This window comes from Camellia sinensis, chromosome 8 (assembly GCF_055761805.1).
Source record: "Camellia sinensis isolate YWXY chromosome 8, ASM5576180v1, whole genome shotgun sequence".
NCBI lineage: Eukaryota > Viridiplantae > Streptophyta > Magnoliopsida > Ericales > Theaceae > Camellia > Camellia sinensis.
This window is the reverse complement of record NC_138968.1, coordinates 198,710,920-198,724,315: the sequence shown is the minus strand read 5'-3', so window position 1 is coordinate 198,724,315 and position 13,396 is coordinate 198,710,920. Positions and strand designations below refer to the sequence as shown.

The 13,396-nt window shown below is 33.6% G+C and overlaps 1 protein-coding gene across 1 annotated transcript; it reads right to left on the bottom strand.

The window, feature by feature from the left end:
* Window positions 1–3,290: 3,290 nt before the first annotated feature.
* LOC114270639 (ubiquitin-NEDD8-like protein RUB2) lies at window positions 3,291–7,593 on the bottom strand. Its single transcript, XM_028212183.2, has 3 exons — window positions 7,360–7,593; window positions 3,974–4,233; window positions 3,291–3,690 (listed from the first exon to the last, which is right to left on the bottom strand). Exons 1-3 carry the CDS (start codon window positions 7,450–7,452, stop codon window positions 3,579–3,581), a joined length of 465 nt encoding a protein of 154 aa, XP_028067984.1. The 5' UTR covers window positions 7,453–7,593; the 3' UTR covers window positions 3,291–3,578.
* Window positions 7,594–13,396: the final 5,803 nt, after the last annotated feature.

The following is a 13,396-nucleotide window of genomic DNA, read 5'->3' as shown; positions in this document are numbered from 1 at the left end:
TTAAATATAGTGTCATTTTGAGAACATAGTAAAAAGTCATATTTTTTGACAAAATGTCCAAAAACGTGGCCGTCAAAATGGCAACAAAATCCCTTTGGAAGTGCCAAAAACGCAGTCCTAAAATTACAAATTAGGGCCTATGAAAAAAAATAAAAAAATAAATCTCTTATGTTGGGTAAGAATATTTTGATCATTTTAATTTGATTTGACACCATAAATAAATATTAAATTAAAAAATAAAAAGTCAACTTTTTACCAACTTTCCAAAACAATCCATAGTCTAAGTAAACCAGTTGAGGTATCTTAGTTGATTACTATTGTATACTTTTTTATGAATAGTTAAGGCTTTAATTCTTCCTAAATGCAACAATTGATAATTTCTTTTCCATTTTAGATTAGATCAAAATTATCCGGATACAATTCTCTTCAAATTGTAAATAATTTTCTATTGATGAATAATAAAATAAAATAAAAATCTAAGTGACAATGGCTCCATTTGGTGCATGGTTTATAACTTCTTCTTTTTTAATTTTATGAATTATTATCAGAATATTTGGTATAATTTTTTATTATTGTTTGCTATACAAAAATAGTTTAAGGTTATGTTTAGATCAATGATTTAAATAGAAATTTGTGAGTGAGAAAAAAAATAAAAATTATGTTTTCTAACTTTTTTTCTTCTTTTCATTTTTTTCTCAATCATTGTTTCAAACACATCCAAAATAAATTTAAATAGTAGATTATCTAAAAGTATGAAAAATAATTTTTAAGATTTTGTTTTTATTATCAACTTTTGTGCTTACGAAAAACTGTAGGGAATACAGCCAATATGTTTATTCAAAGTCGCCTCAGGCATAGGCTAGGCAGGCCGACACTTTCCAGGACCTTCATATTTTTTTTGAAATTAAGGATTCAAAAAAATTCAGCCCCTATACTATATCCAAATTATCTTATTTTTTATTTACTTATTAAATTTTAGATAATAATTATTAAAAAAAAAGAAAAAAAAAAGGACCCAATCCAAAGCAAAGGGTTCGGTGATCAATTTATGATTTTTTTTTTTAAATAAGGATCTTAATTGCCAAAAAAAAAAAAAAAACACCATGTATTGACTCTCAAGCAGACGTTCGGTTAATACATATTCTCCGAATCCTAAACCAAGAAATGAATTTATTTATTTATTTATTTATTTTTTCATTTCACTAGAAAATTAGTATTTTTTTGTTCTTATTGTAAATGGAATTTTGTTATCTATATAAATAAATTTGATTATGTAGTTTGAATAGTTATATATAAAAGTAAATTTTTGTTATTCTTTATTAAAAAAAAAATGAAGAGTCTCATTCAAGGGTTTTGCTTAAGGTTCCAAGAAATCTAGGCAGGCTTGTTTTCATTTTTCAATTCAATATAAAAAATAAAATAAGATAAAGGGAGATGAGAATATGTTACCCCAGAGGAGGGTGACATGTCTACTGTCAAATGGGTTCAACTTAGGTTATCTGAAGCTTAATTAATTCGAAGCTAACAAATCACTAAAAAACTAAATTAATCAAAACACATACACACATTTCTTGCAACATTGGCTGACGATTCTACTATATACTATGAGTGGGCAATACGCCGTGATTTATGGTCTAATTCATTATTATTATTATTATTATTATTATGTGCTCTCAAAATGATATCAAAATTTATTATGAGCTCTCACTAAGCTCAACCTTATGTACTATATTTTTCATAATTCAAATATTTTATTTTATAAAATTTGTATACAAGATTATTCATGTAAAAAATTAAATTAATTTAACATTAATAATCATTTGCTTGCATCATATTTATTAATAGCCACTTGAACTTGAACTTGAACCCAAGTAAGAGGAGTGATTTATTGGGGCAGGGGGAATTCGTTAATTATTTTATATAAAAATAAATATGTATAAACAATTTTATTTTCTTTAATTTTCATTTCCCTTTCACACTACATCACAAAGGTTTGGTAGGTGATTAGATTATGCTTATTAAAAAGTAAGGGAGTTAGGCATTAAGCTTGTCTCATTGCCTTTCCCTTTCCATTATATATTTTTCCATATGTGCGATGAGAAAATCATATTTTTCTATATGTGCGATGAGAAAATTATTAAAGTAATATGGCCTAAGAGTTGTCACATCATTTTAAATCAAAATTGCCTATAAATTGTGTTTACAATTAATTTCCAAATGCTTATAACAACTTCATTATTGTCATTTGGTTATCAAAAATCTTAATCAGAACTTAAAAACCACACTTTTGGTAGGTTGGTGGAACCCAATTTATTCACAGCCTCATGTAGGATTCCCAGGTTAGTATGATCCTACTAGCCTATTTCTATTTCTATTTTCAATACACAACGCCCCTTCCTCAACATGAATATTTGTAACTTGTTAAGCCAATTTTTTTAGTGAGTGAACAACACACAAAACATGATTAGCTCAAACATGTGTGAACAAAATCAGACTCTCCCCCTCCTTCAATTCGATGCCATTTTAATTTTAACATTTTTAAATCTTACGCTAGTGACATCTAGAGTGGAGTGAAAAAAAATTTCATACTACAACTTAATCAAAAAAACATTTTGTATTGGTGGTGGAGCTAAAAGGATGCTGAAGTAGTAGTTGTGGAGATGGCAAGTGGTGTTGTAGTGACGTTGGCAAGTGTTTGGTCCCAAAAAAAAGTTTCACTTTCCAAAAAAAAAAAAAAAAAAAATTACACATAAATTTATTTTTTGTTGACTTGTTTTTTTGTTACACCAAACTTTACAAAATGAGTAAAATATTTTTCATCAAAATAAAAAAGAAGTGAAAAGATTAGAAAGGGATTGGTAAAAAACAGCCTCCAAAAACAGGTTTTTCATCTTCCACCAACGGTATGCCAAGATCCTTTCCGATGTATCCAACAAAAAAAGAAAAAAAAGGTACGGCAAGAAACTGGACTGGCCAATCCATCCCATTTTGCAGCAGAGACTAACTCAGGAACGAAGTAATAAACCTGGTAAACAAACCTAACATCTAAGTTCAGTTTGCTTTGAACTCATTCAGTTGTATGTGTAAGCTAAACAATCACAAAAGGACCTTAATTATCTCCAAATCTTTGCATAAACATGAACAAGCCCCCATAATAGCAGACCTTATTCAAACACAATAAACTGCGTTTCATGTCATTGATACTGCAGCTGTGTGTAAAAATTTACAATTAATCACAACTTGAATTCATGACATAGGCAATCCAGATAACAGATCAACTAGCAAAAATGTTAATGAAACCTGCACAAAATCAATTCACCATGAAAAGGGTACACAACGAAGAAAAATTTAAGGCACTACCATGTCCAGGGCAACTGATTAGAATATGTTCTACTACAAGATTTCTTTCTTTGTTTTGGGGGGTTGAAATGGTACTATAACATTAAATATTAAATAACCATAAAAAAGGACACAATTTTTCGGGTTTTCCCACAAGACCATGCAACTCAACCATTCATCGCATACCAGTATGTAATAAAAGCCAAACAAGTTCAATTTCCTAACATCATAACCATAATTTAGAGACTACCACCCCTCAGTGCAAGCACAAGATGAAGTACAGAGCCACCCTCAATATTATAATCTTTAGCTGTTTTGTCATCTCCAAGCTGCTTTCCAGCGTAAATTAGCCTGCAGACAGTGGTCATATTAAAAAGTGACACTAAATATTCTTGTAGAATAACTATAACCACACTAAACAGTTGCGATTGAGAAGAAGATGAGTTCTATATGCTTAACAGCAGAACTAAAAGCATGCAAGCAGTGGAATAACCAATTCAGATCATGAGAAACCAAATAATTTATTCATAATGAAAACCATTCCAATGAAAAAATCCGGCTGCCAAATCCTATGAAGAAAACACTGCACTGAATTATGTAACCAAACATATTAAGTTTAAGAGATAATACAAACCGTTGCTGCACTGGAGGAATTCCTTCTTTCTCCTCAACCCTTTCCTTGATCCGATCAATGGTATCAGTTGGTTCAATATCAATTTCAATTTCTTTTCCAGTGAGAGTCTTCACCTTAATCATAGTTCCACCCCTAAGCCTCAAAACCAGATGAAGTGTGGACTCCTTCTGGATGTTGTAATCTGCAAGAGTTCGGCCATCTTCCAATTGTTTGCCAGCAAAAATCAATCTCTGTTGATCTGGTGGGATACCTTCCTTGTCCTGGTAAACAAACAAAACTTTAGGCTCTAGCCAAACACAAGTACAGTAACTCATGGAAGAACATGGACTAAAGTAGAACATTTCCAGACAAACTCCCGGCGGACCATAGAGAACCCACAATAGAAAAAGAATGGTGGCATAGGACAAGGCCCAGAATGGGGGGGGTGATCACATAAAGAAAGCAAACTCAAACGAGTATTTTGATTCCCTACTCATAAAAACTGCTGAGTTGATTGTGTTATATGCAAGTACTAAACAACACTCTACATTAAGCAACGGGCAATTAAGAATATATAACCAAAGCTAGGTATGAAGAGGTTGAAGGTTCTTCAACATCAATAGATGCTCTACAACTTAGCATGCACAGACCAGCCAATGCTATGACTTTGTAGCAAACCATTCAAAGACAATTTTTTTATTTTGCAAGCGTTAAAATAATTAATTTCGAGGTTCCCAAACTGATAATCAAATGATCAGAAAAAATCAGCAACCACAATGTGACAGAACCATCCAAGGCCAAAATGAACACAAAACAAGAACTTGAAGACCTATGGCATTCAACTTAAAATTAGGAGACGGCCAAAAAAAGAACTTGATGGTTCTCAATGGTAGCATACCCAAGAGAAGTTCATACAAAAATAGAAGTGTCAGTAATTTTCCCATTTGGGAATCTTAAAATTAATTATGCTGTACTTTGACTTCGGCAGGAGTTTCCAGTGATTAAGAATGAAATTTAAGATTTTGCATGTTTTTCTATTGGTGAGGATGAGGGTTTCATAAAGCCTATGGAATAGGCCATGTTTTTGGGTAGCATCCACTAATAAATGAAACTAATGATTAATTCAAACAATGTTGCCCCTACCTCTTCTATGTGTACTCTGTTCTATTTTAACTATCTTCTTTCTTTCCCTCTCACTTACCTCTACCTGGAACTCTTCTCTCCTTTCTAATGATCTTCCCCTACCTATCTCCCCTTATCTTTTCTGCCCTCATCCTATCTTCCCTTCTCTTCTCTATTTCTCTAGTCTTAATTATCTATGCTTATTTCTCAGAATATTTCTCTCCCAACCGTCTATCTCCACTGTATTCCTTTCTTCCTGCTATCACCTATTCTTCATAATCTCAGATAAGGAAATAATACATTTCTTAAATACAAGAATAGATGTTGTGGGTGTTACATCATAAGTGCACAAGCCAAGTTCATCAAGTTCGGATTGGCATTTGACTCGTATGTTTGGATCGCAAGAAAACCAAGCTCAGTTCAAGTTCAAAGAGTATTTTAGGCTACATACAGAATGGGATCAAGTAAAGTAATGGCCTTACTTGACTTGACAACACGAGCTTTGACAATGTTCTAGCATTTTTTAGGACAATAAGATAGGTCAGATAGTAAGTTACTAATTTTTAAATGTTTGGTGGCATAATATTTTTCTTTTTTTTCTTTTTTGTGTATTATACTTGTTTTAATTACTAAGACCACCCCCAAGAGCCCAGAGAGAGAATAGTTAAAAAAGAATCAAAACTTAATTTTTCACCCTTATGTTTTCCTAGAAAAAGACTGGTAGCTTATTGCTTTCGGGAACAGGAAGGTAGAGATGATATTTGATGGATGATGAAAAAACAAGATACTTTGAAAGGTAAGGTTGACAATTCAAAAAGGTCCAGCTGAGCCAAACTGCTTATCTCCTACACAAAGCCGAGTTCAATTGAAAATACTAGATATATGTCATACATATGATCACCTACACTGAGTATGAGTACAGATACCCATAGGTAGTTAAGCAGAGAGTCCTGGTTTGTGGTAGTTGCAGTTGTGATTCTCTCAAGTCTTACTTATCCCACAGAAATAAATAAATGTTATTGAGTCTTATCAGTTAAAATTGTGGGAGGTAGGTAGTTTGAGCATAATTCGTAACAAGGGTAGTACAATTGGAGCTTGTAACCATTACAACAGTGGTTTTCGTATAGATTTGCTTAATGACAACAAATTAAAGATTGATTTTTTATTTTGGCACTTGGTAGGATGTTAGCAAGTTAGATTACTTCACAAGTTCGGAATCCAGAGGTACAACCATTGGATTCTCTTAGAAGAACAGGAAACCAAGAACCCCCTATCAAGCGGGCCACTACTCTATTGACGAATCAATATAGCTTAATCAAAAAGCAACAGCGTGGTTCATGAATCAGTGATGAAAAGGAAAAAGATTATATTCAATCATTACAATTACATAAACTCCTAAAAAAATTGAAACCTTTACACTATGTTTGGGAACCTATGAGAGAAAAGAAAAAAAAAATGATTACTTAAGTTATAAAAGAAAATAAAATAAAATAAAAAAAAATGATTGTGATTTCTCTCTTTCTTGTTTGGATAAGTAAAAAATAAAAATAAAAGAAATGATTGTAATTTCTCTCCTGGTTGTTTGGTTAGATTTCATAAGAGAAATGAAAAGAAACTTTTTAGATTATATTACCAAAATAACATAAAAGCCCTTGAGGGCATGAGTGTCAATCATTTTATTTCTTTTATTTTTACAGGAACAAAATTAGTATTATGAAAATATAAAAATCTGTTGGCTTATTTTCTCTCCCAATCTCTCCACTTTTGGAAAGATTGAAGAGGGTTACAAGAGAAATGAATTTCTGTCCGTTTCTTTCCATTTCTCCTCATTTCTCTTCAACTTAAGTTATCCAAACAAGTAAAAAAAAATACATATCTCTCCATTTCTTTTCTTTTCTCTCCAAATCACTCAATCCAAGCATAGTGTTATAGCATAAAGAAAGCAGTAATCACAAACTAAAACGAATTAAACAACCGGTATTACCGATTTAGTTAAACCCTGCGTTTAAATTAAGCCATGATTATATACATTGAAACCCACATAAAGAAACAACTAGAAACCCCAACAAATACCAAGAAGCAAGCAAAAAATCAAAACTAATTCGGAAACCCTGGATTCAGCAAAGCCCTCGAATCGAAAGAACAATCGTTTATCAAAATAAAAAAGAAATCGAAGAAAAGATCGATTGAAACCAATAATAGACAAATTCAAGAAACCAAACCCTAAATTGCAATAAAATAAACGTAGAGAGAGAGAGAGAGAGAGAGAGAGAGAGGAGATAGACCTGAATCTTGGCCTTGACATTGTCGATGGTGTCGCTGCTCTCGACTTCGAGAGTGATGGTCTTCCCGGTTAGGGTTTTCACGAAGATCTGCATCACTCTTTCTCTTTCGCAGCAGACTTGGACAACAGAGTAGGGAAGAGAGGACTTTACTTTGTTGCGCGAGAGAGAGAGTAAAAGACATATTTGGTAGGGCAGAGAAATCTTTTCTAATTTGGACCCCACAATTTATTATTCTTAAAGGAGTTTTCTTAAGTGTACAAGTGCACATCATGTGCCACTTACACAAAAAGTGTAAGTGTAAGGTGTAAGTATAAGTATAAGGTGTAAGTGTAAGGTGTAAGTGTAAGGTGTAAGGTGTAAGTGGGTTGCACATGGTGTGCAACCTCAAAAAATGTGTAAGTGTAAGGTTTAATTTTTTACAAAAGGTGTAAGTGTAAGGTGTAAGTGTAAGGTATAAGGTGTAAGGTGTAAGTTGCACACCATAACCAAACCCATTCTTAAATTGTGATGGAAATTTATTTATAATAATACTTCATCCGTCCCAAAATAATAGTCCCTTTTGGGGAATTCAATTTTTTTTGGTAGTATAATTATTGCATTTGAAAAAAGTTGATTTTTCAAAATTACCCTTTTAATAGTACATTTTTTGGGAATATCAATGTCATAATTGTACTTTTTATATTGTTTATTAATTTAAAAGAAGGGCAAAATAGGAAATTTATATTATTTTTGTACTTGATTTTTGAAGAGGGACTAATATTTTGGGACAATGAAAAATGAAATAAGGGACTAATATTTTGGGACGGAGGGAGTAATACTTTAGGAAGTCTCCTCTCCTCCCTAAGAGATTTTGAATAGGTTTGATTTGTTTTTGGAGATAAATTTTTTAAAAAATATATTAAAGGAAGAGTTTATAAATTTTTTTAGTTTGTTTAGTTGTATATTTTGAAAGTAGTTTTGGAGTTTGAGAGTTTAAAAATAATTTGATATTTTGTTGTAGTTAAGTAAATGTGTGTGAGAGAAAAAGTATTGAGAATGAGAAATGAGAGAGAAAAAGTGATTGATTGATATATAAAAGAGAAAAAGCAATTTTAAATTTTTTTTTCAAAAAATTTGAACTAAACAAAATTTTAAAATTTTTTCTAAAAAATTATATCTTGAGATACAAACCAAAACAAGCCTTTTTTTGTTTTTTGTTTTTTGTTTCAGATCCGCTATGTAGCTCGAATAAACCTCCCCTCGAATAGCTCGAATGAGTTGGAATCTGTTATTGTAGGGTTTGGCCCATTTGCTCCAAGTCAACGTGAAACCCACGCGTTTACAAAACAAATAAATGTAAGAGAGAGGAGAGAGTAGAGAGGAGAGAGGGGTTGAAGTTGAATGTGCGAACAGAGCTGTGTTGCCTCTGAAGTCGAGCGACCGACCGACCATGGTGTTCACCGTCAACCAGTGACTGTCGACCACCGTCCACCACTCTCTCTCTCTCTCTATTAGCGACCTTGTTGTTGTTGTTGGGACCTTGCTATTTTCATTCCTATTTGTTTCTTCTTTAGTCTCTTTCTTCTCCAATCAGGTAAACTTAAAGAAAACGCAAAATAAATTTATAATCCCACTTTGTCTTTCAATTAGCTCTCAATTAGTTCTGATTTCTTCGAATATATTTTTGGGTTTGTGTGATTTTGCTTGTATATGTGTTGGGTATGACAGGTTTGTGATGAGTACAACTTTAATTGATTGCTGCTATTTCATATTGATGCCATAATCATATTATTTTTTCTTTCTTCTATTCTTAAGTTGAATCTTTTTTTTCTTGATTTTTTCTGAGATTGAAAGGAATGCATCTTGGAGAAAGAGGTTCACATGCGCGAACATGGCTACATATAATTAAGCATCTTGCATCTTGCAAATAGTTCTGCAAATAATTGAGCATCTTGCATTTATTTGAATGCATCTTGCAGAACTATTTTGAAAGGGATGAGAAAAAGGGATAAAAGAGTGCATTTTGAAGAGGAGAGAGAGAGAGAGAGAACAATTATCACTACTTTTTTGGGTCTGGTCTGAAAGAGATAGAGAGGAGAGAGAAAAACATGCGCGTGTTTGATTTTGGAGTGGGTTTTGGAGAGAGAATGGTTACCAACGCCTTCTATCAAATTCAGGCGATTCGAGCCCCAAATTTCGAGCTACCAATCTTTTTCCTTTTTGTTTTTTTAACTTAACTTTTTTTTTTTTTCGGGAGATTTGGTCAAACAAAAATGCTAGAGTACCAAAAAATTTTACTCTACCAAAAGTTCTGCCAAATGTCTCACATGGGTGTGGGACCCGTTATAACACACATTGTGTGGGTCTCACACCCATGTGAGATATTTAGACTAGGTTTGGCATCTCTAAAAAAAGTAAAAAAGTCAAAAATCACTATTCTATTTAAGTCTCATCATCTTATTTAAGTCACATCATCTCTTTACCACATCACTTCAAACCCAACCCATATTTCATAAAAAGTAAAAAAATGCATTTATTTAGAACATCCCAAACAGCCCCTTAGTAGAAACTTTGGTAAAATTTTTGAAATCTCTAACATTATTCTTGGTCAAAATCCCCTCATAATAAAATTTTAATACATTAAAGACAAACACAAAAAAAAAAAAAAAAATTATTGAAAAGTCCAATTGATATCACTATTATCAAAATATTAAACTTTAAAATAATATAACTTTTGATGTAAATATCGATTTTTAATAAAATTAATGGTCTTGTTTGGTTTGTTTTTGAGAAACAAATTTTGGAGAAAATTTTCTAAAATTTTGATTGATTTAGTGATTTTGGAAAAAAATTTCCAAAATTACTTTTTATCTTTTACACATCAATCAATCACTTTTTCTCTCTCATCTCTCATTTTCAATCATTTTTTCTTTTCCACACATATCTACTTAATTCCAACAAAATATCAAATCATCTCAAACTCTCACACTCCAAAATTATTTCCAAAATATACAACCAAACAAACCAAAAGAATTTATGTGTAATGCTAGGTATCATGAAAAATATTTCATGAAAATGATCATGAAAGATTTTTGACCCTTAAATTAGATGTACAATAAGTTACAAAGTGTAATATACGGATGAAGATTCGTTCATGATCATTTTCATGAAACATTTTTCATGATGCCTAACATTTTCCAAAATTTATAAACTTTTTTCCCAAGATTTTTTTAAAAAAAATTTATCTCCAAAAACCAAACCAAACCAAACACATCCAATATTTTTAAAATTCTCTCATCAAGGTCTATCAAATAAGATCCATATTGACTATAAAATTCTTTTTAAGAAGATTATTACCATTGAAATTGATGTAACCCCGTTACACAATAACATGTTACTCTGTTTGATAATGTGACAATCCTCACCTCTGATTAGTGCTAATCTATGATTGAGCATGATAAGTAACTGATAAGAATGATATTCCGAATCGATTGTATGAGTGTATTGTTTTGAATGCATTTCTATCTGTTTGATTTCTGAATGAATCTGTTCATGTTTTAACTTTGAACTGCGAATTGAAGGTTTTATCAGCGACCGAACCAGAAATCGATTAGTGTTATATGCTAATTAGGATTTATGTGATTTTACGGTAGGTTTAATTAAAATTTGATTTGAAATGATTAAATTAGTTTAAATGATGCTAAATCACATTGGTTTGAGTAAATTACACTTTTGCCACTTAGTGGCTGTAGACGTCCCCGAACGTCCCGGGAAAAATCCCGTTTTGTTCATTGGGCACACTATAGTTTGGACTCGATGTTACGGTTCTGAATCTAATCTCGCAAAGTGCAATGCAAGATTGATAAATCACCAAAGAGTTCAAATCCGGCAAATCATTTTGAAAAACTAATTTTTAGAAAGAAGTGCCAAACATGGTCTGCTTTGCCAGATATAGAGTCGCCACCTAAATATTTTATTTTGGGAAAATTTAAGAAACCCTGACTCGTGCCTAAGGCCACGTGTCCATCATCACCAAAGTTGCCTCGGCTCGGGAACTTGGGTATGATTGGAGAAGGTCATTTCATGAGCACCCCCGCTCGCCCGATCAAAGATCGGCCACTACTAAGCATGATATCTTGTTTTTGAAAACACATGTGCTCTTATTTCGATTATTAACCTAGAATTACTATGTAATGCGCACAACATACAAGTATAGACTAGATTGCCTAAGTTGGAACAAAGTATCGCATATCCGTTTGTTTTGAAAATGGATTGAAGTTTGCTACTCGCAAGTAGGCTAAAACACGGGTTTTGATGAATTATTCCAATTCAAGCAACCCAACCTTCACCCACAGGCATTTAAGCAGTTATATCACATAAGCACATCGCCTCATGGCAAGCATGCTATCATGGCAGTTACTCACACGCATGCAAGGATGCTAAAGCATAAACACTTACCGAGTACTTCGAGCCAAGGAAATAAGCTAATTAAAAAACATGCATGAATCCTAACTATGCTGAGATGCCTAATACAACACATGCAAGAATGCAACTAAGATAGGCTCGCCTATTCTAAGATGGCATATGAGATGCTACAGGTAACATGTATTCAACTTGGAATTGAAATACGATGCAGTTAGTATGATGCGCCGAGCCCAGTGCATGCAAAACAGATGAATGGATGCAAACATACGAGCATAAGGATGCTAATTGAAACGTGCCCTAAAACTAACCATCATAAGCTGGTAAATAAAAGAGAGAAAGACGTGGGGTTGGAAGACATACATCACACACACGCACACTTATTACAACATTGCCCTCTCTCGGAGGGTCCGAATAAATAATACAGAATCGAATTAACTAATTATTACACAACACTAGCTAATTAACAAATTAACTAAACTAGCATGCAAACTATGTGGAATGGGTTGCCTCAGCTCTGCCTTGAATGATAAAGGATGCATGAACGCTCGAGTCACCTTGTCGGGAAATCCATCGCGATGCCCTAACTCACCTTTGTTTGCAATTGATCTCAGAAACTTGGACAAAGCTCCAGAGAGATGGAACTCCACCTCGGGAAACTGTTGGAAGGCTGCTGACCAGTTTATAGGCATGGAAGACCAACTAGGAGGGCCACCGACTAGTTTTTGCTCACAGGGTGGTCGGCCAGCCAGAAAACTTGGTCGGCCGACCAGTTCCTTCTCCTGATTTCTGTTTTCTGCAACAAAGGAAAAGGGAAGGGCACGGCAAAGTATTTTCAACATATGTGTGCACAACCATTCTCTCCATCATTGCATAAGCTCTAGGGAGTGTAGTCCTCAATCCTCGTGCCATCAATCATGCATCCCGATGCATGATGGCCGAGGAGTCGAATTGCACGACTCAATGGGACATGAATGCACATATAAGCAACTAAAACCAACAACTCTATCATGGATAGTCAAGAGTGTCGGCGACCGGGAATCGGGGCACGTTTCATCACTTGGAGTATGAAACGTTCCTCATTTCCCGTGTTTGGACTAACTCCTATTCCAAACACAATACAACAAGTAGAATGGCATGGCATGTACAAATGCAACTCTAGTATGCAATCCTAAATGTAATGCGACTAAGTGATGCAAACATGCACATAATGACATGCAAGCATGCAAATGGCATACATAATGCTATGAACTAATCAATGGCATACTCGATGCACATGGATTATATGGCATGCATACACAATGCACTAACATACGCAATGTTATGAACGAGGCATACACAATGCAATGATCAAACACGCGATAACATGGACTATAAGGCATACACAATGCAAGATGGACTTAAACCAAGATGGATGGGCCTCGGCCACACCCAAATCAGTGGCCAATATGATGAGAATGAGGCAACGAGGTACATGCAAACATGCACAAATGCAATGGACCAAACCTAAGGAACAAAGTGCAACTCTACCAAAGCATGACAAGGATGAAATATGGCATATAATGACACATGTTCCAACTCTGAAATGACATACAAGATGGTCCCGAATCATGCAAACAACTCACCCGATGCATGT

Excerpts from the sequence above, each read along its gene's own strand:
- LOC114270639 (XM_028212183.2), bottom strand. The coding sequence starts at position 7,452 with ATGCAGATCTTCGTGAAAACCCTAACCGGGAAGACCATCACTCTCGAA. Across the intron at positions 4,234-7,359 it reads ATGTCAAGGCCAAGATTCAG|GACAAGGAAGGTATCCCACC; the intron begins GTCTATCTCCTC and ends TTTGTTTACCAG. Across the intron at positions 3,691-3,973 it reads ATTCCTCCAGTGCAGCAACG|GCTAATTTACGCTGGAAAGC; the intron begins GTTTGTATTATC and ends CACTGTCTGCAG.